Source organism: Postia placenta (assembly GCF_002117355.1).
Source record: "Postia placenta MAD-698-R-SB12 unplaced genomic scaffold POSPLAscaffold_18, whole genome shotgun sequence".
Taxonomy (NCBI): domain Eukaryota; kingdom Fungi; phylum Basidiomycota; class Agaricomycetes; order Polyporales; family Adustoporiaceae; genus Rhodonia; species Rhodonia placenta.
The window spans coordinates 211,614-225,052 of record NW_020169849.1 but is presented as its reverse complement, the minus strand read 5'-3'; the positions used below and the strand labels follow the sequence as shown (position 1 = coordinate 225,052).

The 13,439-nt window shown below is 52.5% G+C and overlaps 5 protein-coding genes across 5 annotated transcripts; 3 read left to right on the top strand and 2 right to left on the bottom strand.

Annotated features, from left to right (window-relative positions):
• Nucleotides 1-965: 965 nt before the first annotated feature.
• Nucleotides 966-2,355, top strand: POSPLADRAFT_1156719 (hypothetical protein; the record flags this gene model as incomplete). Its single annotated transcript, XM_024487095.1, has 8 exons — nucleotides 966-1,030; nucleotides 1,091-1,173; nucleotides 1,225-1,358; nucleotides 1,409-1,483; nucleotides 1,539-1,629; nucleotides 1,787-1,945; nucleotides 2,002-2,105; nucleotides 2,170-2,355. The coding sequence occupies 8 exons, from the start codon at nucleotides 966-968 to the stop codon at nucleotides 2,353-2,355; spliced, it is 897 nt and encodes a 298-aa protein (XP_024334175.1).
• Nucleotides 2,356-2,762: 407 nt separating this feature from the next.
• On the top strand, nucleotides 2,763-3,218 carry POSPLADRAFT_1061589 (hypothetical protein; the record flags this gene model as incomplete). Its single annotated transcript, XM_024481399.1, has 2 exons — nucleotides 2,763-3,040; nucleotides 3,101-3,218. 2 exons carry the CDS (start codon nucleotides 2,763-2,765, stop codon nucleotides 3,216-3,218), a joined length of 396 nt encoding a protein of 131 aa, XP_024334174.1.
• Nucleotides 3,219-3,876: 658 nt separating this feature from the next.
• Nucleotides 3,877-4,467, bottom strand: POSPLADRAFT_1174438 (hypothetical protein; the record flags this gene model as incomplete). Its single annotated transcript, XM_024488289.1, has 2 exons — nucleotides 4,260-4,467; nucleotides 3,877-4,151 (listed from the first exon to the last, which is right to left on the bottom strand). Coding segments are annotated over exons 1-2 (372 nt in total), but the record flags the coding sequence as incomplete, so codon positions are not given.
• An 846-nt stretch (nucleotides 4,468-5,313) lies between these two features.
• On the bottom strand, nucleotides 5,314-5,665 carry POSPLADRAFT_1156662 (hypothetical protein; the record flags this gene model as incomplete). Its single annotated transcript, XM_024487089.1, has 2 exons — nucleotides 5,314-5,469; nucleotides 5,531-5,665. 2 exons carry the CDS (start codon nucleotides 5,663-5,665, stop codon nucleotides 5,314-5,316), a joined length of 291 nt encoding a protein of 96 aa, XP_024334172.1.
• Nucleotides 5,666-10,131: 4,466 nt separating this feature from the next.
• On the top strand, nucleotides 10,132-13,198 carry POSPLADRAFT_1061586 (hypothetical protein; the record flags this gene model as incomplete). The annotated part of the gene is made up of 10 exons (XM_024481398.1): nucleotides 10,132-10,288; nucleotides 10,364-10,540; nucleotides 11,516-11,549; nucleotides 11,599-12,040; nucleotides 12,101-12,181; nucleotides 12,245-12,541; nucleotides 12,595-12,729; nucleotides 12,782-12,852; nucleotides 12,911-12,951; nucleotides 13,005-13,198. 10 exons carry the CDS (start codon nucleotides 10,132-10,134, stop codon nucleotides 13,196-13,198), a joined length of 1,629 nt encoding a protein of 542 aa, XP_024334171.1.
• Between the last annotated feature and the right edge of the window lie 241 nt (nucleotides 13,199-13,439).

Here is a 13,439-nt window from a genome sequence, read left to right as displayed (position 1 = left end):
GGAGCATCACTCTAACCGTGTATGCGGAACTGCTCCTTCTTGGAGGATGTCCGTTGGCGTAAACCTTAGTGTCATACTGATACAACAATCATCCCTACTAGAGAGAATGATAGATATATCATTCTCTGTTAGAGGTGATTCGTTTGATATTGGTGATGATATACTACACAGTCACATGCACTCACTAGAGAAAGTTATATATCACCCTCGCTGTCTCACGAGAGGTTGATATATCACTTTGCCAGGTACATGTGTAAAACCATCGTACTTCCGGCAACAAATACCGAGAGGTTGCTAGTCCGTCTAATGAGACCGACCACCGCGTAGCGATTTCGTCACTGTGGTATTATATAAAACAAAAGCAGGCACTAGGTTCGATTAACACAGATGCACTGAGAAACCATCTTACCGCTTCATACTGCCAGTGGGCGCCATGCATAGTATGCAGAATGGCATTAATAAATCCCTTTCCCGCTAGAGCAACACCCTTACCTCAAATTCAATAATCGAAACATTGCTCCTAATAGGCATTTGAGAATATGGACATGTTGTGAGAACGACGCCGGAAAGACCGCCGGCAGACAACGTCCTCGATGGACAGGGATCAATGGTGGATCAGGTTACAAACCGATGGGGCTACCTACGGCGCGCACATGACCACGTGACCCGGGCCGGCAGCGACGCTTGCCCGACATACCCAAAAGTCAACACATGTGCCAGTCCGTGCTTATTTGTGCTTGTATTTGGTGGCGTCTCCAGGTGAACACTTGGTCTTCCCGGTTTGGAATGCGCCGAGGGTGTGAGTGACGTCATCCTTGTCGGTCTGGTACTCCACGACCATGTCCCCCGCCTCCGCCCAATTCCAGTCTCGACGTTCTCATCGTCCCCAACTCCAGTCTTTCAACCTCCTTCCTGCTCCCCGTTGAATTAGGCGCTATCTCATAAATTCCGCCGTGCATGCAACGATGATGGAAAGCTTGCCCATCGACACGTCTCACCCTGCCGTGCGGGACTACCTCGCGCTCATCAGGTACATTCTGGACCGTGCTGGCAAGTCCACTTTATAGTCACTAAATACATTGATCTGCAGGCTGCAGGTCCTCACGCCGCTCTCGCTCCTCATCAACATTGCCACCGTGATCGTGTGCGCATTCGTGCTGCATCCTAGTCTCAGTGCGTAGTCCATTCCCAGTCCTATTGTCCGTCCTTAACAAATTTTTGCAGGAGACATATCCCGCGAATATCCCTCGACCATCGCGCCCAGCAACTCGATGATAGCTGTCTTCATCACGTTAATATACATCGCCCAGGTTGGCTACTGCGTCCTGCTCGTGCTTGCGCGGAAGCCTGAGACAAAGGTATGTCGTGCGCCTGACTGTGAGAATGTGTTTTGACTGTTTATGTGCAGGCGTCCCTTGTGAAGGGTGTGGGATACCCGCTTGTAGTTGCCAACTGGGTCATGGCAGCATGGGCTATTACATGGGTAAGTTCAGTCCCTCCACCTATGAAAACCATGTGTGGTCTAATGCTTCTCCAAGGTACTCCAAGCGTTCTTCGTCTCGACAGTCCTACTTGGAATCTTGCTTGTGCTCCTGATCTATGCAAATCTCAACCTGCTCATATACCACAGTCCGACATGGTCCAGGTGAATGCGGTCCGTCATGCTTGCAAGCCTCATTTGATGCTCATACTGTCGCTATCAATGCAGGCCTATCGACATCATACTGATACATGCGCCCGCCCGTGCATTCATGCTCTGGCCGCTCATGATCATGTTCCCGTACAGCCTGTTGTACGCCCGACTTTTACGGTGCCCTTAAGGCCTCAGCTGATGGTTTTCTTGGCAGCGTCACCCTAGGCTGGACGTTCTCCCCTGGCGAGCCCCAGCATTACTCACCGCACCAGTGGGCTGGGTTCGGTGTTGTCCTGGGCGTGAACATACTCGGTACGGGTTTTACTTTAAGTGTGGACTCTGTGCCGTTGACTCACGTCCTTGCATAGGCCTCCTTGTCGTCATTGTACGCCAGGATATCGTCTGGTGCCTCTCCGCCAGCTGGCTGTCCGCGAGCCTTTGGAGCCGTACACCGAAGCCGATGCCCATCTGGGTGCGTCTTGCTCCTTTCTTGCTCCTGGTTGTTGCTCACAGCTAAACTACGTGATTTCTTGCAGCTCACCGCCGTGCTGTTTACGATCGCACACCCGCTCGCGCTTGTCGTTTCCTGGCTATGGATGCGCTTCCGTGCGCACCGCCAGGGCGCGATCCAGCTCGCGCCGGACAACGAGGAGGGTGTTGTCCAAGGACAGGGACGGCAGGGCGGTCCGCGAGAGGTTGATGTCGATGCGCTGTGGGGGTGAATGGATTGGCAACGACGGACGCCTTCGCACGATATATATGCTAGTAGTCTGCATAATCAGGGTGTACAAATTCGCCTGTACCATACGTGATACTATATTCGATTAGTGGTCACTAGTGCTCCAGCCTGCAGCATACCCACTAACATCATGATGGCCCCTCCCCATCTTAAAGGTGATAAGTTATGATTTACCGAAGTGAGGCTAACCAATGTTCGAGGGTATTCGGAGGCTGGCATCGGGCCTGCCGCTCGTCTAAATCTGCGATCGGGACTGATCGATCTGGCATATCTCTGCCATTTTGTCCTCAACGCTCTTCAGTACTTCAGTCTCATCGTCCTCGATTCCCTGCCGTACTCACCTAAGTCAAAGCGTCCATAACTATCTCAGCTAATACACGCTATATTACTATGGGCTCGCAATCCATCCCCACCGTCTCCGTCAAGGTCGAGTTCGGCGGAGGGCTCGAACTGCTCTTCGCCAACCAGCGCACACACCGCGTCGCCCTTCTCGCGCGTCTGCCATCACCAGCCAGTGGGACGGCAGGACCCAGCAATGACGGACAGAGCGATGTGGCAGTGGCAGCGGCGGCGGCGGGACGCCCCGCGGACGTCGCGTACCTCATACACTGGCTGCGCGACAACCTGCTCACGGAGCGGCCGGAGCTGTTCGTCGAGGGCGAGACCGTGTGCGTAGCCTCGCCTTGGAACAAACGTGTGCGTTATGTCTGATGCGGGTATGTCACCAGGCGGCCGGGTATACTTGTGCTCGTGAATGACACGGACTGGGAGCTTGAGGGCGAGGGCGACTACGTGCTCAAGGAGGGAGACGAGATCGTGTTTATCTCGACGCTGCATGGTGGCTAGGCAGGTGCAATCCGCCGTGGGACGGGCCGTTCGCAATCGCTTGCCAGAGACGCGGCCTGCAATGGCCATCAGGTGAGTACAGACATGCCCAGTATATGTATCTCGGGATTCTAAGAGGTTTGTATACAGGCATATTTGAAGGGAGAATGTTGTCGCGATCGTCGCCGCTGAGTGAACGCCTTGCGCCCCGTGCTGAATGGCAGTGGCTACTATCGATCGCTAGCCCAATCACCACCAGCTTCTGCAACGAGAGAGTACGCGACGCAAGGGTAGCGGATGTATGACGGTACAAATGATGGAGTGGGATATGCGTGTAGAGACTAGTACAACATGAATGTATACTTTTGTGGATCGGTTACGACTTCTTGTCCGAACCCGAACCCCAGCCTAACCGCTCCCATACGCCCTTACTCGAAGGGGGCGTCGCATCGGAGTCGGCGACAGGCGACCGCACCATGTCCACGCCTGCAGGCGCAGACGACACACCCGAGGGTGGTGGCAGCGGCTCGTTCGTCTTCGGCGGCTCCGGCGCACCCTGCTCTCTCCTCGCGTACCCTCCGCCACCAAACCAGCTAAACCACCCTCCACCGGCCTGCTGAACCTGCCCCGCCCCCGCCGGAAGCGCATTGCCCCGCCCACCACGCGCCATCTCCTCCTCCTCGATGCGGTGCGCCTCCTCCGCGGCGGCGAGGCGCACCTGAAACTCCGCGCGCTCCTGTGCCGCGGTCGCGAGCACCACGTCCTGCTCGGCGGCCGCGTGCGCCTCCTTCTGCTGCTTCGTCTGGCCGTAGGCGTAAGAGCCGCCGACGATGGCGGCGATCGTGAGGCCCTGTGTGAGGACGCGCGCGCGCAGCCAGTAGTTCACCGCCTTGGCCTCGCCGCGGCGCATCTTGACCATCGCGGTGATGAGCGCGGCGCAGGTCGCGAGCGCACCTGTAGGCGGCAGTCAGTAGTCAGTGGTGAAACTTGCAGAGGCCGGGCGTTGGGAGATGGCGCGGGAGGGGGGAGTGAGCCAGTGAGAAAAGAGGCGCGCAGACGGACCGATGGGGACCAGCGGCTGCTCCTTGAACTTGCGGGTAAATTTCTCCTTGTAGGTCTCTACATTGGGCGGGACGGGGGTGACATTGCGGACGCTCATGGTGGATGCGTTGATGTTGTCAGGCAAGACCAAAGTTCGGGGAAGAGGGTGAGAAGGCTATCGCTGCAGGCGGCCGACGGCGCAATGTGGAGTCGGCACGGCCAGGTGCTGTATTCTCGCACTATTACTAACAAGAAGGTGAGACCTAGTCTGCAGTCTGCACATACTTTAAGATCGGGTGTTTTGGGAGAGCTTAGTCGGTGTGCAGGGCTTAGAAGAGCAATGCAGGCGGCTCGAGTGAACGAAGTCGCCCGAGGGGCGCCTATTCAGCCCCATGACATTGCGCGTCCGGAAGCAAACACATTTATGTTGCAATTGTACAACAAGTACTACACAGCATATAGCTATTACGGCACTTTCTACTGTATTCCTTATCTCAGACGAGCTCGCCTGGTCATGCGATGAGCCTTGCATGGTGAGAAGACCCAGTTCAGGATCAACTGCATACAACGCGTCTGCCCGTTACAACGCAAGACACTACCTCACGGTTGCAATTAGAAACAAACGGCCAGTGGACCATAGCCAACCTGTAAAGGAAAAGGCGATCATTTGCACGGATGTCTGAGAAAAGCTATCTGAGCCGGCATGAGGCAAGCGAATCTGCTGGTTAGCTAGGGAGACTTGTTCTCCTATGCACAGCCAACTCGAGTAGATTGTTTCGTTGCTGCGAAACAATAAATATTCAGTCTTATTGACGGCGAGCCCCGACACCGCTGAAGAGCATTAGCTTCGATGACTCCTGACGTCCCTTATCAGACTTCGCTCGATGTTGATTGAGCAGACTACAAGTGGTAGTTGTATCCAGCATAGATACGAGAGAACATACATGTAAGACGCCTAATCATACATCGCAAAACGCAGCGCAGAATGTAATAGGATGTTTAGAGCAAATCGCTGAAACCAACGCACAAATCAGCACCAAATGCATAACTGAACTGGCGGCTCTACTCACAAAACTCAATTGTCACTCCTCTCCCGCTCTGCACTTTGCTCCTCTACGACAAGCTTGCGACCACCGTATAGCTGGTTCACAAGGGCGCTGCGTCTGAGCACCTCAAGCTCCTTCGTCTTGTCATTGTAGAACGCTGTGAGTTTCGCAGAGTCTGTCTCGCTCTTCCAGAAAAGCGGGTAAGCATATAGATCTCTTCCATGCTCAGCGATAGCGACAGCATACCTCGATATCCCGGAAGGTGGTCTCCGTTCGGCGCACGAAGTACTGTCGGAAATTATACGAGCTGAATGCTCGAGCAGAGCGGAGGGTGTTTGAGTACAGCTCCTGAAGAGCTTGTTTCGTGGGTGCTGCTGCCATGACTGATATTGGAGGAGCGATCCAGTGAATAGGGAGTGCGTGGGGTGGGTGGTAATGAGCAGGAGGCCGGATTCAAGTACTTACGCTCGTGAGCCCTCGGCAGCGTTGATCACGTGATGTGAAGCAGCTTCCCCGTGTTTCGGGTCTCCTGTCGGCGACCAATGCAGGCCTTCGTGTTTGTTTCAATGCTTCGTCTTTCCCATACTCAATGAATGTCAATGCAATAGACGAGTTGTGACTGGGTATGCGGTCTTGGATAGCTCTTGTACAAACAATTCTTAACGGAGCACATCCGCCGGATTGACGGTCACGGCGCTTTCTTTGGGTACACGTTGCGGCAACTTGTGAGCATTGATCTACATGCATAGAATCATAGACCGACTCTGCGAGTGTTGAGAGGCCACTGTCGAGATTGGCCCCTTGATGCTTTGCTAGACTAGTGCTCACACTGATCTCGCCGCCTGCAGGTTGCAACACTCCGACGGACATAAACTTTAAACACAAGGGTCAGTCATGAGGGAAACAAAATGTTGCTGTCGCGGTAGATCACGAACTGGAGATATGGCCTGGTAGGGACGCACACTGCAACTTGGCCGCAACCGAACGCATGGGCACCTCGCACAAGCAAGCGAGACATTCGACTCTCCAGTGGTTCATCCAGGTCCTTTCGATCCCCGTCTATCACTCGACATCCTTGGCTTTGTAGTGTGTTCACGCTTCACAATCATACCGCACATGTAATTTATGTGCATCTTCAAAAACGAGTTCTGCGAGCCAGAGGTGAGTCCAAAGCGGGAAAGGAACGGTGGAAAGTGACTTAAGTAAGACAACAGGATACATTGTACTTTAATTATCTAGGCACTCAGAGGTTCTGGGCCGCCTGACTGTTGATAATGCATACATCGTCTCGTTTTGAACGCAAAGAACGGTAACAAACAACCAGGGGATCGCTGCGCGCGCACAACGATGATAGCGATGGCGCATGTGTTGCTATCCATCCAAGTGAATTATGGAATGATATAAGCAAGGCAATGAGTCCTTGATTGTCGAAACGGTCTTGACAACGATCTATGACAGTGACCTCTGTCAAACTTTGACACCAAGGCGGCCAATAGTTGATACAAACAGGCTGAGTGGCATATGGCCTAATTGCCATTTTTGACAAGCGCACCTTGACTTCAAGCCGAATCCACAATAGTCTGAGAAGCAGTTGCCGGCACGATGTCCTCTACCAGTGTGACGTCCGAGGTCGACTGTCGCGATGTCTATAGATTCACAAGAGGCAGCGCAGGTGAGCATTAGGTACTCCCATCCTCGGTTCTGTTCAGCACTTATATGGACTGAGGTCTATCTCAGCAGACGCAAGACTTGGCTCTGCCGCATATTTGAGGCTAGCGGTTGGCGAAACCAATTGCGCATACAAGGGTGCTGAGACAAGCGGGACGTATGGTGTTGACTGACTCGAGCCGTTGCAAGTCAAAAGCTGATAGGGGGGTTACAGCGAGGGAGACTACAATGAAGGGCTTTTGCGCCAAAACTCGTACACGGAACATAGCTGCCAATATTGCAGCTCGCCGTCTGCGACCTCTGTCTTGCGATGTTATGAACTTGTCAGTACTACAAGTATCAGACCGAGATATGCCGGATGGAAACGATTGTTTAATCGCTAATGCTGACGAAGAACTAATCGAGAAAAATAGTTTTGCGAAGGTCGATGGGAGATGCAATGATTTCGTAGGACTTCATTCAGTGTCATAAGACACCAGTACTTGAATATAGCACGTGTAGCAGCATCACAGAGGCTAATATCGAATTCCTGCCCAGTTGAGCGAGATAGATGCCAACCAGTTTGTCACGTTCTACGGCGCAGCTCAGACGGACTTCTCTCCGGACATTGACCCGCTGCACGAGTCATAGGTACAAGTAGAACTGGAGCGCGCATCCTGCCAATCTCTGGCAATAATGAACTCTCTAGTGGCGCGCCGTGCCGAAGTGAAGACCCTATAAGCGTTCAACTTCCCTGACAGCCCATGGCTGATTTTAGGTGTTCAGCCGCGTAGCATCTGAATACGCCAAGTAGCCATAATGTGCCAATTGATCGGATATATCATGGCCGTAGAACACATAACGGGAACATTGCTATTATATTCCGTGGTATGCGCGTCTCCCAGCTCTCGCTCATCTATGCATCTATAAGCCTAGAATCCATCGCCGAGGGAGGGGCTCCCTGAAAGACGAGACCAATGACTGTCAGCTGGGGAGTCGGAACTTTCCCAACCAGTTACATGACTGCTACTCACAGTGATGAGCGGAGAGGAACGCAGAGCGCAATGGACCTCAGTCGCATGTAATGCCACAGCACCGCCCTTCTATATCACGGGGGCAATGCGGGACATAGGTGGGCTCCGGGGTGGGCGATGCAGCAACAGCTGTAGAAAGAACGGCGCATGCCAGATAGATAATAGTGCTGAAGCGCATGTTATAGGTCTGACGATAGTCAACTAAAGGGTTCGAAGAGGCTACAATAGTGCCCTGGCTTGGAAAGGGTAAGCAAAGAGAGCTTTTATACCGAGCGCACGCAGTGTGGATGGAGATCGTGTTTGTTGTCTGACAGCAGTGTGATTGCCGCGTGTGACCGATATATAGTTGCAATACATGTATCCATCATAATTTATTTCGTATGCCTTGAAGCATGGCCATCATGACATTCTATCAAAGCAAATTGAAGAGAAAAACCATTGTACCTGGCCCACGGCACAATTCTGAAACACATTTATGAGCGTGGCCGGTTTGCCATGTCCCAAATAAGTGCGATGAAAGTAGCATGCGACTTACCGCATCGTTTCACATCAACGAATGTAACGGTCTTCGGCGTATCTGTCCATTTTTCCGATGTCAGCTTGTCAGAAGTAGCAACCTCATCAAGAGACAGGTCACAGAACGGTCATTGTAGGAAGGAAGGAAGGAAAGAATATACCGGCATGGGTCCCAATCAGGAACGTCAGCTTCCGTACCTAGATACATGGGTCGCTACAGTCCCTGATGACTACTCGGCACGCCCACGCCGCCGCCGCCGCCGCGCGGCGATGTCAAAAAGAGTCTCGGCTTCAGGGTAACAGCTCCAAGGAAGACCAATGGTTGAACCCTGCGCAGGAAAGCCCAGTGGGACAAAACCCGTCACAGGAGTCGAGCCGGGTTCCCGCTGCACTCGACATAATTCCCCATCGGCCAGAGCCCACCAGACGCACACTTACGCGACACGCAGTCCCGGACGCAGAACTAGCCACAGGGCAGCGGTCCCACAAGCCCTAACAAGAACACGGGACAGGCACAACAACGGCACCCCTCAGCCGCTGCGAACATCACCTACACTGGCGCGCCCGGCACGACATACACAGCAACCCCATCGAACACCGCCAATACCTCGTGCAAAACCTTGGCGAGGAGGTCCAGCACCAGGTCCTACTCTGAGACGGCAGAAGAAGGGGTGCCAAAGCGGCGGGAGGTCAGCCGGCATGAAGGGATGCAATATCGTCCCGTGAGACAGTGCGGGTCTCCAACACATCGACGCCGCAACCCAGGGCACCGCACAGGTGGAGGAGGCTGTCGGCCGAAGGGGACGCGGAGAAGTAACAACGGGCCCGCCACCAGATAGGATGAGATGGGGGCGATGCCCAGGTGATTGTACGAGCTATGCTCGCAACCGAGGTCTTTCTGGTGTAGGGGACATGCCTCTACGAGCTGCGCTCGCCACCGACGTCTAGGAGTGCCCAGTTCACATGTCTATACTTGGATCTCGACATCTATAATCTGGGCGATTATAAGAGATCTCTTGCAGCAGGCGTATATAGCGATGTATATCGTGTAGTACAAGGCTTTGATGGCGGAGACGGATTGGTCCAGCACGACAAAAGCGCAGAGCTCGTCAACGTTCAGATCAAAGAGCAGATCAGCACGAAGACGAAGGCTAGGAAAGCAGAGCTGATGACGGAATCGAAGACAAGGCTGCGCAGACGAATGGCGGGAGATTGCTTCCTTTAAAGTCCAATCATAGTCCCGAGATGCCAACGCACATCACGTGAGCGTACGTGCGCCCCAAAACGCGCCCTTGTGGCTAGTGTAAGGCAAATGTATCGGTGTAAATTACACCGTACTTTTTTACAGGTAATTTACAGGTAATTTACAGTTTTTACAAGGCTGTCTGATTAGCGGTGTAAATAATGTAAATAAGGAGGGGTCACGTGTTGGGTACCCGCGTCCAGCCACCACTTGGGGCCGATGCCTTGTGCCTCTTGTGCCTCTCACGCTGCCCCGGGCTATTGTTTTGTCAACGCCACTGCGTAGGTTTAGTGCGCCACGTTCGGTCTCTTTGTGCTAGTATATATATAAAGTCCAATCAATTGTATTTCCCCCCAATCTTTTGCTGTGCAGGCTGCTCTCTGGCAGCATCCCCCTCGGTCACTCCCATGGCACCACAGTCGATGAGCCATGCTGGCGTCTTCCTAGAAAGCGGATGGATTGGGTCTGGTAAGAAGTTCACAAAAGATTTACCTGCCTATGTCAAGACGGCCCTCGAGGCCGAACTTTTGCTGCCACCAGCAATACTATCCTTGGTACTACCAGGTAGCATCAAGGGGTTCGAGCCGGAGGAATGAGACGCCGACGAGACACTGGAGTGGCTCGATGAGCCTGCTACAGTTATCCGGGGAGAGTCTGGGTTTGTTGCTGCAAACGAGGTGAACCTTAATGACCCGGACCTTCTGAAGATGCTCGCGACATCGCCGCCGTCGTCTAGGGCTGGAAATTCACAACGGCCGCGCTCGGATGTTCAGGAGGACTCGGAGCTAGTAAATGTGAACGAGCCGGCAGAAGATGGTAAGACATTGTGGCAATTTGATTGGGATGTGTAGGTACTTTACAGCGTGTACTAGAAACTCTGTATGCCCTTGCGTGTAATTCAGACGCTCCCTGAGGCTTTTTTTACATATGTTTACACTTTTTTACTGTTTTTTTACTGTTTTTTACACGCCGGAGCGGCGTCACGTGCCGAGGAGCAAAAGTCCCGTGATTTACTGTAATTTACATTTTTGACCGTGTAAAAAACGGGGTCCCGAAACCTGGGGGGTGTAAAAAACGGTAATTTACATGCCGATGAATTGTTTACCCTACACTACTTGTGGCCGAGCGTAAGCGACATCTCAAGAAGAACGCATGAGTGTACTGCAACGCTTTGGCTTGAACATCGTACTCCTCGCGTATAATGCAAATCTAGCCTGTCTTTCAATCAATTTCCGTGAAGAAGCCTTCATATTCGGCAATTACCACAATCCGTTGTCAAGCAGGACGTATTGTAAGGAGGCTTCACACGTTGCGCATGTCGCGATGGGGACTCTATGAAGCTCTTCGAATATTCACACCGCCTGACGTGATTTGTCTTCAAGACAGAATCCCCACATTTCACGCAGAGCAGTGCAGGGAGCACAAAGCATTGACATAGTCGACCAGAACAGTCATTCCTTCAACGTCATTGCCTGCGTTGTTCAGCCACATGTGGCGAAGCATCCCGACTCTTGACGCCGATCCTTCTGTTCTCCTGTTACCGTGTGGCTCCTATTATATTCTTGCATCCCTTTGTCGCCTACGCCTTCCATGCTGTTCGACTCCGAGGTAGATCCTTTGCGGCGCGCTTTTGGGACACTGTCTAGATTATTGCCATCTGGAAGGGCCGGAGCAGGTATGTTATCTTCGGCTTGATACCGTGGGTGTTTCCCGAGTGGCACCGACTTGGTCTAACTTGGGCCACAGCTTTATGTTCTAGCGGAAAGAATCGTACTGATGACATCTCTCAAGAGACATGGCATGCATTGTGCGCGACATCCTCAAGGTATATCCTTGATATCAGCTCACCCCGGCGTCCGCTCATGACCCCGTAGAGTGCCTAAGAATGGTGAATTTGTGCCTCCAGTAGGCCGCTGGATGGTACCTCGCATTTTGGGGGTTGTCCCAGTAGGTCATCATACTAAGCCACGGAAGAACAGCAAGTTCAAAGATGACCGCCGTTATCTTTCTGACCGCCAAGTTGCCGACAACCCTTCATGTGCTGTGTGGGATAGGTTCTTCCCAAGCGCTCTGCTCGGTAGCGGAACTTTCGGAAAGGTTTACCTTCTCTTTGATGTCGAACGCAGGCACAAAGTTGCCATCAAGGTGATTCGATATGCGGAGCGACTAACTAAGACGGAATGTCTCGGTCTCATCAATGAGCTCAAGATACTCCAGCAATTGGCGGAGAGTCCGGCGCCATTCTTATTGAGACCATATCTTGGATACAACATGTGGGCGTGGTACTCCATGACGGGGTACGTTCATTTATTGACGGTGGGTGCCCTACTCTCCTTGGAAATTATGACCCGCCGTCTCACGATGCACGCCACATAGAAATACTGCTCGGGTGGAGATCTGCATCAGTATATTGGATACTTGACTACCGAAGAGGTGTGGCTAGTCGCTGCCGAATTGGTACGCTAGGCTCTCCCACGCTATTACCGCTGTCCACGTGTAACGACTAATACACGATCGTAGATTGAAGGTCTTGATTGGATGCATTCACGAGGATACGTGCATCATGACCTCAAGCCTACCAACATCCTCATTGATGGCCAGGGACATTGCTTGATCGCAGACTTCGGTGCCTGTAAGAGTATGAGAGACGGACGCTTGTCTTGCGCCGAAGGAGCCGAGGTCATTGTGACAAGAGAGTACGCTGCCCCGGAGTTACTCGTTTGTCCCTCAGGAAATCATGCCGACGAAGCTTACTACGACGAGACGGCCGATATCTGGTCTCTTGGTGTGGTACTTGGTGAGCTGCTTATTGGGACGGTTTGTCTTCGATTTCTCTTCATTCAATGTCGTACCGCTCAACGTGCCATCAGTCAAAGTTCGACGGCAGGGTTGGATTATCTCGTAAAGACTTTTATCAACGCCTGAACGAGCTCATAACGTCAACGCTGACCCTGATCGAAGGGGAGGGCGGGCGCCACGGGAAATTCTGCGACCTCATAGCACTTGTGAGTCTCAATTACCCATACATGCCTTCTTCCTGCAATTGAGACCCTGTAGATGCTGTGTGTGGACTCTCGCGCGCGAACACGGACGACCGGACTCAAGGCGCACTCTGGATTTCGTGATATGTGTGTGGCGCTGGACAGAATCACCTCTCCATCGATCTAATCCTAACTTTGTGCGTAGGAATATTGTTTTCACGAAACTTCCGTATGTCAATCGCCCTGGTATGTCTGTTGCCTTTGGTAATCCGCCTAAAAGGTTGTCTCACGCTTCGAAGCTATCAAATACGTCCGAAGACCCATGAAGCTAGATCAGCAACCGAGAGGACGGCCTGTTTCGTCCGTCCCGGTACATTCCTTCGACTTTATTGATCAATTGGGGAAGCATGGTCTTGAACTTGGTGTCAATGAAGAATTCAATGCTGCGGTCGTAGATCTTGGGTTGCGACGCAACGCTAGGCGACGATCATGAACCACAATGGACAAAATGTGCATATATTCGTAGCCTGTATCATTGAAGCTGTTTCTCTCGCTTGCTTCGTCGTATTTGACTCTTATTTTATTCTTGGTTTGGTATTTCAGTTATCAGAGCGCGGCGACGGCGCATCTAGTCGAGAGATCTCTTTGTCAGGCGGGCTCAACACAATGTTACGCCCTGAGTCGCCCAATTGTGAGATCCACATAATCAGTATATTGGGAGCCGCAATCAATAA